Genomic DNA, 21,702 nt, shown 5'->3' on the forward strand with positions numbered 1-21,702 from the left:
GTGAGGCTTGCAGAAGAAAGAGGTGGAGGTCTCATTTCTTCTTTGCATGGATCAGTCTTTCTAAGAAAAAAAACAAAGCTGCTCCAATAGCCATTGGTCTGAAAGGAAGAAGAAGAGGTGGCCTTTATTCGCATACAAGTACTAGCCTGTAGAGCTGCCTTGAGGAAAAAGGCTGCATCATACCAAGAAGCAGTGCGATATGTAGCCTCCCCTTTGTTCCTGCTGGAGCAACGTCACCCCTCAGGATCATGCTAAATTTCACAGTCCGGCTCTACAGCCTGCGAGTCTTTTGATCCTTTCACAGCAAATGTGATGCATTGCACTGGACAATCCAAACAACGTGCATTTTAACAAGGCACCAGGAGATAAGGCATCTTTCAATGAAGGGTCCGATCCTGATTTTCTCACTCAGGCAGACCTTCCTTATTAATGCATGCACTCCACTTCCATGTCTAGGATTAGCACCATCAGCTGAAGGAATGTGCCTCTAGCGGTGCCACACGTCTGTTACTATCATCATATCTTCAGTTTTTCTGTAGGCAGCATAGCTGGAGCAGGCTAGCTGGTATAAATCAGTGTAAATTTATGAAGGCAAAGAGCAACACCAGATTACACTACCTGAGGATTTGCCATAAGATCTGAAGGATAAACTGAAAAATGTTTTGCTTTTAACAGACATGGAGGAAAAAAGCAACTGTCATTTAACAGAAGATTTAAAAAGTTTTGTTTCTTGAACAGAAGAATATCTTTCTTGTTTCTCTTTTAATATGCACACTAGAAGGGGCTGTATCACAACAAACATCCAACCTCTGTTTTGAACTAAGTTGTCACTTCTAATATACGTACATGGAAGCAGAAATTAATGTCAATTTGCTAAGACTTGGCAGAAAGTTATAGAGCAGTTTTTTCCTCTGTGTTCAAGAGGAGATTCTTTATAACATCTAGCCCTGGAAACTTTCACTCATACTGTCAGCATTCCCGTTTACTTCAATAGCTGCATTCTTGTGAATAAGGAGAACTCTACTGGTTCAGAGTATGCAGGAACCTTATGTTCATCCTCCCACAGTCTTTTGCTAGGCAATGCTTCTGCTATAGTTGTTTTACTATGTAGACGTATAAAATATAGGGTGAGGACTTACAAAAACAAAAAAAAAGAAAAAGCTTGGGCGATAATATTTTTTTTTTTTGCCTTAAAGAGGCATTTCAAGTCTCAGAAATTGTATATGATTTCTCCTAAGCATGGTAGCTTTACCATCTCATTACATTTTGTGATTAATTTTTTAGGTAAGGTTCCTTTCAGGATCATTTAAAAACTTCAAAATTTTCACATTTTTTTGCTTTTAATGTTCCAGCAGGGAACCACATATTCCATGATAGCATCTGTGCTGTCCATGATCCCATCTGTACTCCTTTTCATGCCAGAAGCCAGAATTTACTGAAAGAAGCTTGTCTACAAATTTTTGTCTCAGAATGATACAAGATTGGATACCAGATCTTTTTGGCTATGTATTAGAGCAGTAAATAGTCGCTGCCCTCCTCTTAGAAACAAAAATTACTGACAAGCACACTTATTTGGGCGTTCAGTGTCAGTCCAAAAAGGATTCACCTCTCTAAAATGAGTGGTAAGCTCGCCTACCTGGATGTCAATGGGTTGCCTACAGATTTTATCAGGATGAGCAGCTTTGAAGTCAGAAAGCTTCTCCACGTCCTTAGATCTCACTTTATCAGGCTTCTCAAACCACTCTGTCCATTGTACATCTGGAGACAAGTACAAACAAGAAAAGTAATTTGAAAGTCAAGCTTAATGAATGCAGCAAAAATGCATGAAGCACAATATGATCTCAGATATAATTCACAAGTTTCTTCACTGATGAGATGATTCCTGCCTCTTCCTGCCAGTCTGTCAGCCACTTTTAATGATTCTGTGAAGTGTAACCAGTTAAGGGAGACTGGAGTTATTAAAAGCTACATAATTGGAGTATGCAGCAGAAGCATTATTAATAGGTATGGATTTTGGATCTGTGTCCTCCTTAGCTGCCTTTTCTGATTTTCAGATCATGTTACAACCAGTAACTGTATGGTGTCTGAAACATGGCCATGATGTCTACACAGTCCAAAGAAGTAAAAGGTTATGTGTGATCTCTTAGATCATAAGAGATGGAATTTCATACCCAGTACAGTAAAGGAAAAAGGATGCCAGATATTCAGTGTCCTGGAGACAAATGGGGAAAGAATCTGTATGTGTTCTTTACTTGGGTTAGCAGTGATGTAAACAGCAGATAGGAAGTCCACTCTTCCCAGATGGAAAAGGATTGCAATAAAAAGGATGATTCACCCTATTTTTCAGCTGTCTGCTGCTGAGTTAATTGGCACACAACTCTCTTACCTTGAACCCACTCACTAGTAGAAGAGATGTTAAAATATTCTCCATTCTCAGCTTTGAATAGTTTGAATACTTTGGCCACAGCTGATCCTTTGTGACCTGTAAAAACCCCAAACATTGGTAAAATCACTGAAAGAAATTGATAAAAGGCAGAACTGAAAATGTAACAGTCCATGTGTGCATCTGCATATTTTGGCTACATTATCCAGAATTAGTCCTGCACAGCTTTCAGAAAAAGTTACCAATCTTCAAATGAAGTTTCAGATACATTTAGAACTGCTTGGACAATCAGGAGGAAAAATCTTCAAAAATCAAGGGAGGATAAAAAAATAATGATATATAATATATTGCTGTTTTCACTTGATGTAGTAGCAAGCCATATTGTTAGATGCTCTTGAAAATGTCATGAAAAGGCTCTTCACCTTGCAAGCAAATGGTTTTACAGGAGTATTTGAGGCTATCAGTGCAGGATACACTGATTAAATTTCCAGCCAGAGTGAACTGGGTTTGTTCCAAAGCTTTGTGTCAAAGAAAGGCACAGTACAGGCTCCAGAGTCATATGTATCTACATTGGTGCAGGTTATCTCACCTTTTATCTCAGGATTTGGATAACCTAAGTTATACTCTTTTCAGTTGCATTGATGGGGAGAAGCAAGAGATACAGAGAGTGTTTAATTAAATGTCCAATATGTCCAGTGACTAAATTAATCTTGGCCATAATTCCAATAATGTTCAGAGATAAAGTTAAGCCAGCATTTTGTGCATGAATTACCTTGATATTCAATGTGGTCTTCAACAGAGGAGGAAGGATTTCCTTTAACAGTAATAAAACTCCATGGGTGCCTGGAAAATGAAAATGAGAAATGATCAAGTTATGTCACGTATGAGATGCTTTTTTTTTTTCAGCACAACGTTCTTGCATTTCGCAGGGGCATCACATCCAAAACAGTCTGATTAGTATGACAAACAGCTTAGTTAATATTAAAAATATCTTAACAATGTATTTCTCCAGTAAATACATCAAAAGAGAACGGAGCTTGAAGATAAAACCCTGCTCAATACACTCCTGTAATAACTGTGTTTCTCTTTTAAACGAACATCTAAAGGAGCTTGTGTGTGAAGACCCAAGGGACACTGACAACTCCTTAGGGAGCCTGAAAATCTTTCTTTTGTGCACGTTCACTAAAGAATATGAAAAGAGGGCAGTTATGCTTAAATAAATATAGCTCACACTGAAACCTTGTATATCACAATTGTCTTTGGAATGACCCATGAGAATTTCTAATAGACAGACTGGCTGGCAAAGGGCAATAAAAAAGGCCTAGCCTCTGGATATCTAGTTTCTTCATTTTGAACACTGAACAGGGATAAATGTTTATGAGTCTGAGTTGTCTGTTCAAGTCTGATCCTATGTCTGAAGTAAGTTCATCACTGCCTGATGGTTATTGGTTGAGTAGGTTCAATATGCTATCAGCAACACTTGAAAATGACCACATGGCTGAGTAAGCAGAGGAGACGGAGACCAAAGTGCCTCCCAACCCTGGAGGTGAACCCTGTTATTGGGGGTCAAGAGGGAGTTTTTGCCTTTGAAATAGAAGTTCGGGCATATCTGCTCTTACTGACTAACAGAATAACAAATATGCTTTTAGGGTGGTAGGGAGACTGGATTTAGCAAACAGTCCCACAGCTTAAATCATGTCTCTATAGGTATAAATACCCAGTGATTTCAATTGCACCAAGATTCACCTTTGAGTCTCGCAGGTCACCTTACATCTATCATCTGCTGATAGAATCGAAGCTGTAAACCACTCTGGGACTTCAGAAGAAAACATATACAGACATTGACAAATAGCCACTCAAACACGCACAAATCACCGCTGGCTCGAGCTGGGCTTTGCTGGGCTTTGCAGCCCCAGGCTTTGGGGAGCACTGGTGCACCTCACGCTGTGCCGAGGCCCCCCATGCGCACCGGGCACAGCTCCTCAGGGGGACGCAGTCCCAATGGTGTGTCCTTATCCTGAGCACAGGAAAGGCTCAGCAGAAGCTGCCAGCACAACCGTCTCGGGAGGCTGCCAGGGAGCCAGATGCTCCTGCTGGAAAAATTGCCTGTGCGCCAAATGCCAAAGGCACTGCTGGGCTGTGATCTCCATCCAAGGAGAGAAGGTGGGTGGGGGCAGGAAGGCCACTTTATCACTCAGCAGACAAAATACATTTTTATTATTGTTGTTGTTTTGGTCATCAGATGCGAAACAAATGACAAAAAAAGATGATGCCTTCAAAATAATCTGAAAAACAATCTAAAGCATAAGAAGCCACCTACTTCTGCAACCCAAGGTTTGGCCTGACTTAATTTGTTAAAATACTTGTTTCTTCAGCCTAAGGTTTGGCTTGATTTAATTTGTTAAAATACTTGTTTCTGCCAGTTATTTTATCACTAAAAATAGTTTTAAAGTCATTCAACCCTAATGCATAAGGACACATGCAATATGTTTGGACTATATTAAATGAAGGGACCAGTAAATCCAGAGCCAAATCAGTGATGTTTGGGTGGGATTCCAAAGAGAAGAACTGTGTTATCAAGTGCTGAAAGGCTGTCTTTTAATTTATTAGTAGAAGGAAGAAAAAAATAAACCCTCGTGATTAAAAGAGCAAACTCACTTTTCAAAAAGAAAACAATAGAGGAAAAATGCAAGATTCTCCTTTCATTCCTAATGTTCAGTAAATAGGCAACTGAAAGAGGTGCCAGGAGCACAGAAATGTTTTTGGATAAATCATCATTGCTCATCAGCTTTTCTACAGCAAGAGAGACTTGCACAACTTTACAATCTGGCTGAATATGGAGCAACTGGAGATAGGCAGGAATTTGTCTATATATCCCCAGTCAGAAAACAACCCAGCCTAAGGCAGAGCTGCCTAACTCAAGTGGCACCTCACCAAATTGTGAAACAGAAATTTCCTATGGCAAATTACTGTCTGGGGCTTGCACTGTTCCTGTCTCAGACCCAGTTCTTCACAGGGAGCTGAGAAGACCTGAGAGCCAAGAGCTGGGCTCCACAGGACTGACCAGCAAACCCCAGGTGCTGGGCAGTGAGTGGTAACAGGGTGTGCATCCACTCTCCTCTGTCAAAGACTTATTTTACCTTATGGGTTACAATATGTTTGTGTGTGTGTGTGTAATTTTCTCCTCCAGAAAATTTTTTTAAGATCTCCCAAAAATTTTTGAAAAGCACCTGTAAGGTACGGACATCCCTAATCAAAGTCAAAGATGTGTTTGAAATATGTCCAAGCCTTGCTACACTAAAGAGAAGTGGAAGTTCAATTCGTATACGGAGAAAATCTTGGATACATATGCAAAAGTTGCCTATCTTCCACTCTGCCATCTGACTGTCTTTGTAAATCTGGATCCAGCTGCTATCCAACATGGGGTTTTTGAAAGCTGATGAACTTAAATGCTGAGAACAGTCCTAAAAATACAGTCTTATAAATAATACACCAAGATGCAAGTAATTTTCCACATACCAGCATGCTGATGGGAGGCAACATTTATCAACTACTACCGTATTATGGTACCCATGATGTCCCTATTATTTATATAAAGAAATATTGTGGTATTACAGACAACAGCATGGCAAGGATTAGCTTTTTGACTGCAAACAACAGCCATGGTGAAAGCCACATTTCCATGGATGAATTTCTATGGTATTTCCATTATAAGCATTTGTGGCGAAGAAGTGAGAAACTAACATTAAAACACCACAGCAACCTAAAAACCTCAAGTACAATTTACTTTTATAAACATATGTGAAACCCATCAATTTCTTCCCGTTGCACAATTGGAAAAAAAAAAGTATAATGTTCAAAAATATTTTTCTGTTTTCCTAATTTCAGTCTTCAAAAAGAAACCCAGCAGGCCACTGGGCTTTAATATAGGGTCTGGGTATTTGAGAGCGAGCATTGCACTGATGGGGATAGCCTGGTTTTCTGAGACTATTTCCGCAGCCTTCGTTGATTCTTTGAAATGCATTATCTGGTGCACAGAAGAACCTGTAATATCTGACACAACCTCTTCATTAGTCACCCCAAATCTTCCTCCATCTGTACATGCCCAGCTGACATTTGTCTATTCTCACAGAGTGCTGTGTTGAATCACCTCCCCCTGTAAGACAGATTTTTGTGTGTTTGTGTTCTGGAATGACCCGCTTATTGCCTCTTAAAAAAAAAAAAAAAAGCCTACATAAAGTCAGTTAAACACAAAAAAATGATGGTTACAGTTGGGTAAATAGCAAATATTCTCAACAGTGTGTTTGCCAACACAGACAGTGTATTGGCCATACAAGTATTTACAGTCCACAGCATAAATTTATGCTTGCAAAATTTCTGTGCTGCAGAAGTCTGAATATGTATTGGACAAGCTGAAGAATATGCTGTACATATGTCTATATATGTATTTTGTCAGGGTTATACGGCTATTACTCCATCTTCCCCTATGTTCAGCCCATCCAATTCCCTGTGTGTTTGTAGACATGCTTCTTAAATCCTTAAGAGAAAGCCTGAAAATAAATTGGGAAAATAGCTTGTGGGAACATTATCTCGGAAAAACATATTTTTAACGTGAATCATAGGCTATTCCCCAATCTGCTAATAAAAATACCCAATATAGACACAGAGCATCTTAAACTATCTAATTAACTGCTAAAATTTCACATTGAGAAGTTTCCTTTTTATTTTTGTTCCGTGTGAAAGAACTTTGTGCCTTTGAGAGAGTGGAATTATTTGGGCATCTCAGGAACATAATAAAACCTCTGTGCTGGGAGAACTGGCAGGACTGGCACATACCTAAACCCAAGGTGGAGGAAATGCTTGCTGCCCAGTTTGGTCATTGCTTTCCTGGCCGAGTCATCCAAGTTTCTAGATCCTTCATCGTTCACTGCAACTGACAGGATCATGCCATTCGCAACTCTGCTCAAATACTGGGCAAGACGGATACTTTCCTCTTTTGCTCTGTAGGTATCAAACCTGAAGTGATAAAAACACCAAAAACCATTTACTCCACTGAGCATCACAGCTTTAGGTACTGAAAAATACATAAGTACTGTAAAGTAATAACTCTTTTTTATTGTTTGCAGTAATGACATTATCCTGTCGTAAAAAAAAGCACTTGTCTAAAAGGGTATGTTAGGGGTTTCTGTTAAGCCAAATTTATTAAACTAGTTTACAGAACAGTAAGGTAGTAACACTACTTACTCTTTGGTTCTGGAGATTACTGATCTAGAAAGAATTGTATATACAGTCATAGAATCATAGAATCATAGAATCATAGAATCACCAGGTTGGAAAAGACCCACCGGATCATCGAGTCTAACCATTCCTATCAAATACTAAATCATTCAATAACACCCATTTGAACAAGATGCTAAAATGTGTGTTTCTGGTCTTGCTGTGATGCTGTCCCCAACCTGTTCCCAAAGATCCTCACATCTAGACAGCTGAAAAGTCACTCACCGATCTGAATGGACAACTGTCCCCGTCTTTGGATCAATAACATGGACAATGACACCCCGATGGCCCCAGCTCCTTTCAAAGTAATATCCACCTTCTTCCATGCCACCAGGATGAAGGGTTTTGTTTAAGAAAGTCCAGGACAGCTTTTTCTTTCCGTGGATCTCAAGAGTGCCACCTTTGCTTACTCCAAGATACTTCTGCCCAAAGTAGGGATTTGGTTGGCTGCCGTCACCCGCCCTGCGGAAGAGAGGAAAAGAACCAGTTTTGGATTTGTATCTGAGAACTGAGTGGTGCATGCTGGCTTTCTGGCATGCCCAAACACCCTAGTGTTCATCCCCAGTAGTATTTGAAACCACAACAAAAATATTATTTTTACAGAGCATTTAAATTGTTTAAGATACTACTGAACTTTCCACAGAGCACTGATGGTAAGTATATGTAAGAAAAATGTAATGTTAAGGAACATTTTTGTTCTCACTTGTGGAGAAGAGATCCTAGAAAGTTCTAAGATAATATTTTATCATGCATACGTACCGCCCATATAAGATGATAACCACATTGCTTTGGTAAGGGCACATCTCACTGCCAATCTGTAACTCTCCATCATTTTCAATGAGTATGTGTCTAGTGCGCAAAATTATAGGCTGTGCATCGTCTTTAATGACCAGTTTTCCTAAGTAGACAAGGTTATGACATTTGCTTTAACACACAGCAGCTCATCAGAGGTTATAGTACCATTGTGCTGAACCAGTGTTGGGCTCTCATCTAAGTTTTTGAAAAATTCTGCCCATCCTCCCCAAAAAAGCTCCAAATACAAGCCCAAAAGACATTACATGCTTTTTTTTCTACTCAGTTTAATTCTTGAAGAATGTGATTGAGATTTGTGTGGAATAGGACATGTTTGAAACTGAGACAGAAATTCAGAGTTAAGATGAATAAAAGCTATTCATGCCAGCAGCCACCAGCAACACTATGACTCTGTCCTTAAGACAAAGAGGCACATATGGATCTGCCCTGTCCTGAGACCCTGAGAACACAACTATTGCCGTATGACGTTATCAGGACAACGATTTAGTAAAAAAATGTTTTTGAAGCAAATCGCAGAAGTAGAACAAATGAGTACACTGAGCTGCTTTTGTAAGTTCTCTAGAAAGGACAGGAAATAGGTTGATTAAAATGACTAAAGAACCGATAGCATCTCTCTTACCACCCACCCTTGCACCAAATTAAAGCTGGATTTGTCCAGTAGCCACTGAGTTCTCAGCAAGAAGCAGGAAGCATTCCCAGCATAAGACAGAGTGATTCCAACAGCCACAGTGGAAGCCACACTTCACCCAGCCTTGCCACCAGCACATTTTACCTCCATCAGTGATGTGGATGGAGTGGACAGTTGCAGAAGAAGAGAGAAGGAGCTTCCTGCCATTATGGATTTCAACGCGATTTTCTTTGTCATGACCTGGGTTCCAGATTTCTAGTTCAGGATCCTTATCAGGACAGGTCACAGCTGCTTCTGCTGTGTAGAGATGGAGAGTGAGGACAGTTGTCACTTGTTTTGTACAAGACAGACAGCTCTATATCTGGGCATCTTTACAGCATCATTTTTGGTGCCCCCCTTTGCTGATTCCCTGGAACACAGCAATATCCTTGTGCAGCAGAGTACACGTGGGTCACAACCAAAAGGAAACAAACAACAGTTTAAGCTGAATGGTTTTTGGTTTTCTGGAAGCATGGAAAAACCTGCTAACCAATGCAAAAGAGTCGTCAGGGGTGCAGGTTCCAGAAAACTTACCAAGAAGAGGCTGTAATTGAGCCCTTCCCGCAGTGACATTCAGTTCCATTCATACCACCCAGACACAAAGCCTTTCACAAACCCATGGAAGTTGTTCATGAAAGGATAAAACAACTATTACCTCTAAAAATGCCCCTCAAACACCTGCAAGGTTTGAAAAGCTGCATTTAATGTAAAGAAGATACCTCAATGTGTTTGCATACTGTGTTTTCACTGGAGATGGAAAGTAAAAATGCTCAAACTAACATGAGAACACCAGGCACCAACGATTTACCAGTTCACTCAGAGAAGCAACAGAGACACACAAGAGAGAGCTTCTGGGTTCATGAGCTTCTCCAGACAGAAGCAATAAGGGTTCATTCACTTTGTGTTCACACATCACCAGTCTCCACACACAAATTTGATTACAGACAGCCATGATGTGTTAGTCTAAACAGCTCTCATACCAAATCCAAGAGTCTCATGCCATAAGAATTTAGTTAAGATAAAATATTTCCCTGATATAATCTCACTTGATACGCGAGCCTCACATCTTACTCTAATCAACAAAACTACGAGTGTGAAAGTCCCATGTGTGATGCATATTTTCTGAGAGTAGAAACCTTTCTAATCCTAGGAAGCTGAGATCAGTGGAAGTTTGAACAATGAGCCCTTTGCCATCAGAAAGGGTTGGGAGTTCTCATCAGCTCTCCAGTTTTTATCCTTTAAAACAGAGATAACACTGGAAAACTACAGGATCCACAATAATGGATCCATGATAATGGGCATAGGATAAAATAACCTGGCTTTACCAGGGTTATGGGTCTGGCACTTATTAAAGTTACTAAAGCGTGCAGTTAGTGAAAATGACAGCCTTGTGGATCCCCACAAGGAAACACGTCCCAGTGCTGGCACAGTTGATGGGGAGCTGTTGTGTGCTGCCACTATGAAAATTTGAGGGGCATCTGCAATTCCACAGCAACAGAAAAAAAATCTGTCTGTGTGCATTCAGTTTCCTCTCAGATTCCTCCATCGATTCCATCCCTTAAGAAAACAATAGAATTGGATCAAGGACATGCCTTAGTGCCTCCAGAGACACATTAACTGTCAGTTTTTCAAGGTAAGCAATGGGCGTTCCGTGTGGGCAACAGACGACTTGACTCTCTGCAAAATTTTTCTGTATACATGATGTGATCAAATCAGAGAGGGCTAGTAATCTACCAGGTAGCGAGTACTGATAACCATCCAAGACCTGATTTGATATCACTCATACAAGCTGGAAACTAAAAGTGTATCAGTAATGTCAGAGGCACTTTTTCCAATTTCAGTAATTGAGGGAAATAGGACATAGTTTCTGAGTTCCTACCAGAAGACACACAGAACTAATAACAGTTGGAAAAGATAAATATTTTAGGCAGGAAATGGCACTTGCTTTGTAAATAGATGTTCAAAGATCGCTACAAAACACACTGACAACAAATTCAAAAGATGAGACATTATTCCCGTAGGAATAAGGATAATAGAAAAATTTGCTCATGATGAGAGGATAAATAAAACCAAAAGAATCAATTCAAAGGTAGAGGTATAATTTATCAACTAGATTAAGTTGCCAGTATAAAAGCTTGTTCAATTTCCCATTTACTCGGCTATACTAGTGTCCAAAAGAGCTTCCTACGCTCTCAAAAGATAAATTGTGCCCCAAAACTGATTATTTAGAAACAGAGAGGTAGACAGTGAAGCCCAAGGGGAAATCAAGAGGAATTTATGGTGATTATTGGATTGACAATCAGCAAAGGCAACACAATCCAGAACAATGGACCCTGATTCCCAGTTTTATTGACTAATTCATACCAAAGAGAGGGAGCTGTGCACATCAAATGCACCCACTGCATCAAGGACATCGGAGCAGCATCTTCTGTCAGCCTGCCCAGGTGCCTTACCAGCTTGGATTATTATTCTCACTGTCATTTTTTTAAATAAGAGTACATCTTCTACCCAGAACAAGGAATTAAGTGAATGTTTTGCTCCTTGACAAAAAGGGCCTGAGCACAGCCATGAAATAGCGCTTCATGCAGCTGCAACTTTTGGGGCAAGACATATGGTCTCTTTGTTTTAAATTCAAGCCCCCAAACTAGGTCTATTTAGAACATATATACCAAACTTCCCCTCCTCCCTTCCCTAACTGCTTAGGAAAAGGGCTGCTTGGAAGAGACAAAACCTAAGGGGCAGGGATGTCCCACCCCAGAGCTCTTTGCTCTCCACATCTGGGCTTGGGCACTGCAGCAAAATGCTCGACTGCCCCTCCCGCAGCCACAGTTGTAGCACCTGAGGTTTCTTTTCTTATTTCCTTAGGCAGCTTGTTGGATTTGAGTTTGTTTCAAGAATATGTGGCAAAGTCTGGGGATTCCTGAGGGTGCTTTCACCTGCTCAGAAATGTCAGTCTTTGCCATTGCAGCTGCCCTCAGCCGGGAGCACTGGCACATCACAAATCTGTTCCTGAGTTTTCTCACCCTGTCCTTGACTCTCCTTATACGAAGAAGAGTGAAAAACTGTTCAAATCTAAACCAGCAATGTCTTTTTTTTAAAAACAGTGTTACAAACTATGCCCTTTCCCCCCACTGCAGGAAAACTCACCTGTGCTTACAGAAGAGACCGCAAACAGAAGAAAAATGAAGGTTTTGGCCAGATATTTGGAGGGAGGTAGAGCCATTTTTCAGGTTGTTTAATTCTCTGTATATCTGTGAAGAAAGAATATAAGCAAATGTCACTTTTTTCCCCCTCTAGCTTATGCAAAAATCATGCACTGTACAAAAAACATTATATCCAGCTCTCTGCCAGCCCACTTCCACTCTTACTGAGTTTTATGGCTAATAACACCTTCACACAGCTTCAGGATCAGCCCAAACAGAGCAACAAGCCAAGGGCAGCTTGTCACCCTTTATTTGGTTTAGGATAAACCCTATTGGGAATCCAAATACACACTCAGAAATCAGCTACATGATGTAACCGAAAACGCTTTAGGAATACGGTGTAAACACATCAAGAGTGTCAAAACTCTCTTGGGATGAATATTCACACGTGCAAAGAAGTAATGAAACACAACAGAGTAGGCATTTGCAGAGTGACAGGTTTTCATGAAATAACCTTCAATGGCATCTCTCTCCCCCTGTACTACCCGTACATTTTTAGCAATGGTGTTTTGTGCACCCTCAAGATAAACTGTAGTCACGCTTCCAGTCTAAAGCACGTGGTTTCTTAGATTTCAGATCCAAAAAACATTGTCTATTTAACATGTCAGCCCAGAATTTTCTTGCAAAAGCTGCTTTTGAAACCAGTCAACCAAATGTTCTTTCCATTTCTTCAGCAGACAACCCCCAGCAAAATTAAAAAAGCAGTGTCATGAAAGTCAAAGTTAGAATTAACGTGATTCTCTCCAGTGTCTAGTGATTGATTCTGCAGATCTGCCCAAAGCTCATGACATTTTATTGACATATGCAAGGGCACCCACTTCTGTAGGTGTCAATGTTCTGTTTTCATAAGACGCTGTTTAAAATTCACATGTAGACCTCGGTTTTATCATGTAAGCCAGTATCTAAGGAATATCTAAGGAATTTATTTGTAGCTGTCATGTCACATTGCAGTGATGAAAGAGGATAAATATACGCATTGCACAGCTTAGTTAGACGCACAACAAAAAGCAATTGAAAAAAAAAACTTCCAGGATGCTCCAGTTTCTTTAAGGCAAAAACTCACCTGTTTCTTTTCATGTCATTTGTTAATATAAAAAACAAAAAACAAAAACAAAAAACCCAAGAAGCCAGGATTTAGTCTGGAGCAAATTTTACAGTGTATATGCATGCAATTTTCATGAAGGTGATATAGGTCAAAGTACAATGATACATTCAAACCACTTGTAATTCAATATTTGTATTAAAAATAGCATTAGAATGAAATATTTCAGGAAATATTCTAGCAGGAAAATGCTTGCTTGCTTTGGTATAAAGTATTTGACAGCCAACAGCTCTGGAAACAGCACAGCCTCAGAGCTCAGTACAGTCTGCTAGGTGCTGAAATGCTGGTATAGAACAGCAGAAAAGACGAATGCACTTAGCAACGCTATAACTTTGAGTGACGTACGTTATCAGAGAGCAACACCATCACCGTGGAATTTGCGCCAGAAACAGGCTGCACGCCTCTGACATTTTAACAGCATTAACCATCAACATTTGATAAGGTAGAGCTCGTTTAAATGAACATTATTAGAGGTACACCCAAAGTACAGCAGTCACCATTAAAATGTCAAGATTTATTAACGATGATTACACAGCCTAATCTGCAAACCCAATCACTAGATTCTGCCGTAACGACAGAGGAAAAACTAAACAAGTGGTAATACCATAGGATGGTCCTTACAGTGGGTTGATAGCGTTGATACCATGTTGCATAAAACCAGATCCAGCTGGTAAGGTATTGGTCATAAAATACATTCAGATGATAGAAGAGTTCACAGAAACAAAAAAGTGGACTAATTTTTTGATGGAGGTGGTATGCATTTTTTCTTGTGTTACTTTGTATGTAGCAAATAAATTCCTTTGTTCTGGCTCATTAAAAACTCAAAGGAGCGTCTCTGCTCCGTCCAGCTCACGGTCTTGTTTCTGATAGCAAACTGGTAGGAAATTAGTATAAGAAATTTCACAACCTTTGTTTTTTTAGAGCCAGGAATGGGACAGTACTTACCGTCAGATTGTGAAAAATGGTTTCTGCTATTACATCCCCAGCTGGTCGCTGGGGACTGCTTCCCTGATTACATCCATCTTCATGAGCAGAGATCAAAACAAGCAATCGGACACGGGAAAGTCATGTCGGTTGTGGAGGCATCAGCTGTGTGCCAGGCTCCAGTGTTTTTGTAGTATCTGAGCTGCCACAGTCCAAAGAACATCTTGCTTATTTTGTGACTCAGGTAGGGTGTTTGATTCGGCCCGCAGTGAGCCCGAGTTCATCGCAGTGTTAGTATCAACTGGCACTCAGGTTGGAAAGGCTGAGAGCCAAGAGGGCCAAGAGGATCTGACTCCACTGATTCAGCTCTGACTAACACATTGCTGGAAAAATGCTGCTTGGAGGATAATCTCAGGAATTTTCCTTCAAAGGCTCTCAATTAGGCATCTTTCCCATATATTAGACTACGAAATATAAGAGAGGGAAGAGACAGTAACTCTTCTCATCGATGTCTCCCGCTGGAGAAGGCTCAGGAGCAGTTATCTCCTGCCAGCCAGCCGTTTGGTTAGCTCAGGGGATAAGCAGTATACTACATCTCACTTGAACAGGCGCCACATGGCCGAGTTCAGCTCTGATGTAACCAGCTATGTCAACAAATCTCCCTGAAAATTCAAGCACTCTGAGAGTGTAACAGCCATACGAGTGTCCTCCTAAGTCTATCATCTCTAATGTTTCCCAAATACCATCTGTGGCTCCTCTCTTGGGTGAGAAAAGCTTTTTCATCCAGCCATTAAAAGCTGCCTGGCAATGAATGGCAAGTGGGATTCATATCCCTGGATCTGGCAAGGCAGACTTTCTGAAATCATTCCCAGCTGCTGGATCTTTCCAAAACCAAATAATAGCAGCAGACAATGCTAAAAGTGGAAACCATTAGTCCTCAGCTGGCTGCTACCGCAGGTGTCAGCAGCGATACTGTACTAGAAAGTGCACTGCACAGACAAGAATCCTCATCCACCACCCTCCCTGTGGTATTAACGCCGGACATAACACAGAGCAGACCATCCCCAGAGCAAAAGGGCAAAGAAATAATCTGATTTCCACAGGCATCATGGTGGGATCACACGGACATCCCGAATCCCAGATGGCAGAGCAGAGCTCTCCGCGGCGGCACAACCAGCCGTTTAGAAACACGCACCAGGCTCCAACCTCAACTCGCCACCTTTCACAATTCCTGGCCCACCTACCCAAGCCCAGTGCCAAAATTTTTTAAAAGGATCTCTCAATATTGTGTATCTTAACATGCTTTTAAAGATTGGCTTGACAGACTTTGGAGGCTGTACCTCCAGTATCTGCTGAAGATGAGGCTCCTTTCTGGTGTGTCAAATGGGTCATAAGAGGAGCATTATCCAGCACAAACACAAGAAGGACAGGAGAAAAGCAGCAGCTACCTGATCTACCCTGCAAAAGATGTCAAACAGGAACAAGGAACACACCCACAACCTGATGGCTCCTACTGTCCAGTAAGAGCGCGCCAAGCAAGAGGCTACAGACCTGCACAAGGGAGAAGGGGGGATCCAGAGCCATACACAGAGAAGAGCAGGAAAAGCTTATGTGGAAACGGTGCCTTTTAGAGCGAACTGTCAGCAGATGATAGTTTGCACAGGTACTCGTGAGGACCTGTAAATAAAGTCTGTGCTCCCTAGGGACCATCTGCACAAGGTGAAATGCACCAGGAGACCCTGAGAGCTCAGTGCCAGGGCCGTGGTGCACCTCCCGTGCTCTGGGTGGCCAGATCTGGACCCTGCCACTGCCATAGCTGATGCTGAGGTTTTAGTGATCTGACAGCTAGGTCTGAAGCCTTGTTGCATGATTCCTCATTCCTATGCAAGGAAGCCAACATCAATTTGGAAGCTGATTCCTGAGAGGGAGGAACTGTTTAATTAGCACCTCTGCTACCTTCTTGCTGACATTGCATGGCAGTGACTGTCCTCTCACCCCCGTTGGGGAATTTTACATTTTAGTTCCAGCTGGGAAGATGGATTTGAAGAGCACATTTGCCTTTCTGACTTGAGGACATGCCAGCTCTTGCTACAGTGACATTACTGTGAAGGGGGAGCCTTCACACGCCCAGCCACAAACACAGCTAAAGCCTTCAGACAGCCTTACAAATAAATAAACAAACACATTTCTAGGAATCACTAATGAAAATTATTTCTGAGCTCCAGCACATGATAGCAGGATAGCTACTTCTGCTCTTCATCTTGATCTGCTCAGCACCCAGCCGTTAGCTGCTCTTTTTTCACTGGCAAATAGAGGAGGATTAAACTCACGAATAGACTTTACTTAGAATCATAGAATCACCAGGTTGGAAAAGACCCATTGGATCATCGAGTCCAACCATTCCTATCAAATACTAAACCATGTCCCTCAGCACCTCGTCCACCCGTGCCTTAAACACTCTCAATGAAATCAATACTGGAGCCACAAGCAGCACTCTGACTTCTTTCAAAATGAACCTTGGCTTCTTATAAAATAATTCAATATCTTTCCCTACAAGGAAAAATGTTCTGCTCACTTATTTCACATATAAACTGCAAATTCCTTATTTGCACACCTTCAGAAAAACAGATTCTGAACAAGGAGCAGAAATTAGAGGAAATTTTTACAATGAAAAAATTAAAGGAAACTAAGGTATTTTCAAATTCATCATAATATTCGCAAACTATTTTGAGACAAAAATAAAAGGGAAAAAAGAGGTATTTTAGACCTATGCTTCTTTTTCAGAAATACCTTTTTTTTTTCAGAGGCTTATAGATCTTGAAAATGAAAGGAAGAAATTTTTGGCTCAGCTAAACCAAAATAATTTTCACTTCATATCGCTCCACCCATCCAACGCTGACTAACTTCCAGTTTCACATGCTTTCAAAGTGCTCAGCATTTCACTGAATTATATCCTCAACCACTGCATGAAGTTTTCAAAGCATCCAAGTGGTGGGAAGCTGAACCATTATCTTCAGAGGTTCAGGGTGCATTGACTTCGCTGTGCCTGCTGAGAGTGACTCAGTGCACAGCCAAGCTAATGCTTTCAGGGAGTGCCAGAGGTACTGTGCTCCCACTGCAGAAATGCTCTGAGGATAAACAGGGCAGCAGTGTGTCCTCAATGCATTAGGTACTGAACATGCCCAGATTAGCTGCAGGTCCACAGAGACACGTACAGTCCACGTGGACCCAGCATGCAGATGGAGATCCTCCTGCTCAGGAAATTTCTGGGAGGGATTTGAAAGCTTTCCACGAACGAAACTCCCACGCGACACTTACCCCACAGCTTCACACACAGAGACTTCTGGTGCGCATGCCAGATTAGCAATAGCCTTTGAAAACATCATCAATGTCCAAAGGGTCCATGGAGGAACTGTACCCTCTGCAGAGCGTCCCTGGTTTTGAAGCCTTTTTTCCCTCCCAAGGTAAGGAAAGTGTGTGCAGTAGGTGAAGAGGATCACAGCATCCTGAATCCTCTTCAAACTGCTGCTTTTAACTACCCAAGTAACTGCATCAGGATGTAAATATTTTTCTTTTTGTTTTTGTGGTACTTTGCTGTTTGCATCTGGCTCATCACGGCTCCATGCCTTCCTCTCCAGGACATTTGCCATTTGCTCTCCTTCTGCAGCAGGAGGAGGAATAGAGATTTTTCAGAGGTTTAGGCACATTCCTCTCCTTCCTTCACCAGGCTCTTCCTTTGCCAATTGTTTAGTCTCAGCCTGGGGTTAGAGCTCTGCAAAGTTTTATTGGGATCCAGAGCCTGGACCTGTCACAGATTATCAAATAAATCTCCCAAGAAGCTAAAAGCTTGCTCTGTAAGTAGTTGTTCCAGTGTCGGGCTTACACTTAACAGGCCAAAAACATCTTGCTTTTCTTCCCCTGCACAGCCTCAGAAACCTTAACAATTCAGTACTAACAGGAGTTCAAAAGGACTTCCAGGGAGCTCCTTCGAGCATCAGCGCCAGCCACTCAGGTTCTTGTACCACTCATCTCCTCTGAGGACATCAGCCTCCACTGTTCCCCGTGGGGGACAGTCCTGACTCCAGATGTGCTGTGCATCACTCCTTACCTTACCTTTACTGAGTAGCATTAGTGATTTCTTCACGCTTTTTAGCAAGACAGGATCCCTCCCCTTGCCAAACCCGACTCCCACCTCTCCTACCTGGTTTGGGGATGGAGCCACAGCCTCCTACTCTGCCCATAAACCTTTCAGGTGCCCTCTTCCCACGTGCAAGGACCACAAGGGAGTTTGTGTCTGATGGAGACAAGCATGACAGCTGAGGAGTTCAGTCCCCACCCAGTGACACAGTATCAGCTGGCTGGTGCCCAGATGCCAGAGTGACTAATTCACCAGGGAACAAAAAACACTAAACTTTCCTGGTAGCAACTTGTTTAGCCATTTCTGGCAATTTCAGAGAAACAACAGGGCTTCAGTACCAAAGTCATTACCCACCTTTGTGACAAAGGCACAGACAGTCTGAAATTGCCTGCCCTTTTCCTGCTGTCACCAAGTAACATCATTTTCAAACGAAAACGAGTCTGTTGTCATTTCAGGGTAACTTTGTACTTAGATTGTAGTTAGTGAGGTCTTCAGCTGTTTCTCAGTTTGCATACAAAGCTCTATTTTTGTCTTTACTTCAAAAAGCAGCATAAACAAAAAAATCAAAGAGAATTAGCCACTAATACTGGCAGTATTTCAGACCTCACTGTGAGCAGAAAATCAATACAAGCATTGTCTGAAAGGAATGCAAGACCTTACCCTACGCAGAACATACTTTATCCTGGGTTTTATTCCTGTAGATCTTTAATTAAACGTTCACATCAGTTGGACAAACATCATTTCACCAGTCATGAGCTGCAGACAGAAATACATTTATAACTCCTTGTTGCATCTTATATATTCAGTTCCGATAGAAGATAGTATTGCAAGATCACTGCGTGCTTACCCATCAATGCAAGCAGAGGTTACTGAGCTCACCTAAGATGCCACAGCAGATGGACACTTAGGTTTTTCAAAAGCAGACATTAATGAAGGGAAAACAGGACTGAAGGGAGAATTCCCTGTGTCTCCATAAGTTCATCCGTTTCCCTGGATGTTGCTGAAGTTTCCATGACAAATTTCATTTCCAGTTCCTGTGATACCAGAGAACGGACTTTTGTCTTTAAAACTTACCTTTTAATACCAAATTGCAGATACGTTGAAACACTTCTCCTTGGGAAGGGCAGCCCATAGGCTTTTCCTATGCTGCCCTGTGTGGCACTGCTGGAAAAATAAAGCTCTAGCACAGTGGGTAAGAGGAGAATATATTTATTACTTATAAAATATACAAGTGAACACCATCAGCTTGGTACAATCCTATAAAAACAAGAGGAGGTGACAACAACAGAGTTTGCCTGGCCGTGTGTTGCCCCAGCAGGGCTAATCCAGGGACGCTGTGGGCTCAGCAGAGATGTGCTCTGAGTTGTTCTGAGAAAAAGCAATTTTCAGCGACTCCTCAGCATTAGCTGGACATTGATATTCTTTCAGCTTCAAGGGAATATAATGCTGTAGAGAAGCAGCTTTCTGGTAACCAGCATGATTAATGACTTTAATCCAGGAGGGTTTGGTTTGTCCTTTATAGCCAAGCATGGCAAAACTTCCTGAAAAACAGACACAAAGAGAGTGACCCTCCAGGTGGGTCGGTTCACTTCTTAGCAGCACAGCAGAGAGAGTCCCTCCACACATCACAGAAACTTCTTAGCCCTACTTTTTCACCTTGGATTAAAATATCACAACATTCAGGAGAGAAGAAGGGTGATGAAAGAGAGAATAAGCCTTGCTGAAGCTGTAACCTCACTGCATCCCAGCTCTGCAGGTATTTCAATAACCTAAGACAGGTTCCCAGATGTCAATTAGCAGGAATACCGTTTCACTCTGTATTTTTAAGCATTAGTACTTTCTCATATTTGACTACACAAAAATGGTTAGGCACTTTGAATCCTTCTTTTATTAGTTTACATCAGTTTCTTCCTGTTTTGCCTAAACTATTCCCTGTATCAACTCTGTCCTGGTCGGCTGTTGTCACAGAGTACAAAGGTATTATGTATTCTTCCATTTTAATAATAATGTCTTGTGTTTATATTATGCTTTTTATTGCAAAGACTCCCAAGGCTACTTGCAGCTGGTTGGATTGAGACTATTCCTGTAAACAATTCTAATTTAAATAAAGTTTTGTAAAACCAGGCAACAAGATCCTAAATCCTGATTCCGCTGGGGTGAAGGGGATTGGTTTTTTTTTTCACATTATCCCTGGCACCAGAAAGAAATGCTCCAGCCTGCCCTGAAACACAGTCTCCCCAGCGTGGACCAGTCCTGTGTGCAATCACTTTTGGAGCTGTGAAGTCAAATAGTGCACATACCTGAATCAGCAGGAGAAAGCTCGTGAAGTAGAACATAATTACCCAGACTGGAAATCAGGGCAGACACGTGAGTGAACACCCTTGCCCTTAGGAAAAGTAAAACAGCAGTGGCACATAATGGCCCAGCAGCAGCTCAGTTCTGCTGCCAGACACCAGCATCCCACTGCAGCAGCAGGGCAAGGAGACAGCCACCAACCAGCATGTTCCCAGGACACTGCTTGCTGCTTTTTGTGCCCCAGGAGCAGGCAGGACCAGAGGCTGAACTGAGCTGCTGAAATGACCTGGAAGTGCTAAGCCCAAGTGAGTGGCACAGGTGCTTCAAGGAACAAAGTTTGACAAAACAAACATAAAAGATTGCTTTTTAATCAAAAAATTCCTTTCAAAAGTATTCAGGGCTTTGATGAAAGAACGAAGCAAGGCAGTTTCAGGATAAAAACAAAAAAGAAACCCTCATACTTTGCTTTTAAAAGGATGAAAGAAAAAACAGCTTCTTGGGAACAAAACAGGAACTAGAGTGAAATCACAGTCTCTGTCATAAAGACTATGCTGTGTCCCCCTGGAACGGTGAAAGCAATGAGCTTTGAAACTTGAACTATAAATTGATATAAATTTTAGTAAAGCTGTAAGGGAAAAAAAATAAACAGAGGAAAAAAAAAGCTGGAAATACAGCCAATTCTATATCTGACCTCTGAGAGATTGCAAATGAAATCTAAATCACACTGGCTGTTTGTTCTCCTGATTTCCTTATCACTCAAATTATTAATCCAAACCTGGACTCAACAGCCCTTAACTTTTCCAGTAGAAAACCTGGACCAATGATACCAATGGATTTCTTGCAGCAATCCTTGTAAAATTGTAACAAGAAATTTCCCAAACTGGTAATTTCACCTTCCTT

The 21,702-nt window shown here is 41.5% G+C and overlaps 2 protein-coding genes across 5 annotated transcripts in view; both read right to left on the reverse strand.

Moving 5' to 3' along the window:
• The window catches only part of CEMIP (cell migration inducing hyaluronidase 1), a 110,008-nt gene that overhangs the window by 42,059 nt on the left and 46,247 nt on the right, over nucleotides 1-21,702 (reverse strand). The window contains exons 2-9 of the mRNA XM_069866870.1: nucleotides 12,288-12,391; nucleotides 9,246-9,398; nucleotides 8,420-8,558; nucleotides 7,886-8,122; nucleotides 7,220-7,399; nucleotides 3,156-3,226; nucleotides 2,387-2,482; nucleotides 1,637-1,758 (exon numbers count right to left, since the gene is read on the reverse strand). Coding sequence (XP_069722971.1) covers nucleotides 1,637-1,758; nucleotides 2,387-2,482; nucleotides 3,156-3,226; nucleotides 7,220-7,399; nucleotides 7,886-8,122; nucleotides 8,420-8,558; nucleotides 9,246-9,398; nucleotides 12,288-12,363 — 1,074 coding nt within the window. The 5' untranslated portion in view covers nucleotides 12,364-12,391. The remainder of the gene's footprint in view (nucleotides 1-1,636; nucleotides 1,759-2,386; nucleotides 2,483-3,155; nucleotides 3,227-7,219; nucleotides 7,400-7,885; nucleotides 8,123-8,419; nucleotides 8,559-9,245; nucleotides 9,399-12,287; nucleotides 12,392-21,702) is intronic.
• The window catches only part of LOC138725708 (cell surface hyaluronidase CEMIP2-like), a 48,019-nt gene continuing 46,020 nt past the window's right edge, over nucleotides 19,704-21,702 (reverse strand). The window contains exons 21-22 of one of the 4 annotated variants that reach the window (XM_069866863.1): nucleotides 20,705-20,782; nucleotides 19,704-20,048 (exon numbers count right to left, since the gene is read on the reverse strand). In XM_069866863.1, the coding sequence (XP_069722964.1) occupies nucleotides 19,828-20,048; nucleotides 20,705-20,782 (299 nt within the window). In that variant the 3' untranslated portion in view covers nucleotides 19,704-19,827. Of the gene's footprint in view, nucleotides 20,049-20,704; nucleotides 20,808-21,702 lie in introns of those variants that run through there. The other 3 variants (XM_069866861.1, XM_069866862.1, XM_069866864.1) reach the window with 3 other exon arrangements.

The sequence above is a fragment of the Phaenicophaeus curvirostris genome, chromosome 12, assembly GCF_032191515.1.
Source record: "Phaenicophaeus curvirostris isolate KB17595 chromosome 12, BPBGC_Pcur_1.0, whole genome shotgun sequence".
Taxonomy (NCBI): domain Eukaryota; kingdom Metazoa; phylum Chordata; class Aves; order Cuculiformes; family Cuculidae; genus Phaenicophaeus; species Phaenicophaeus curvirostris.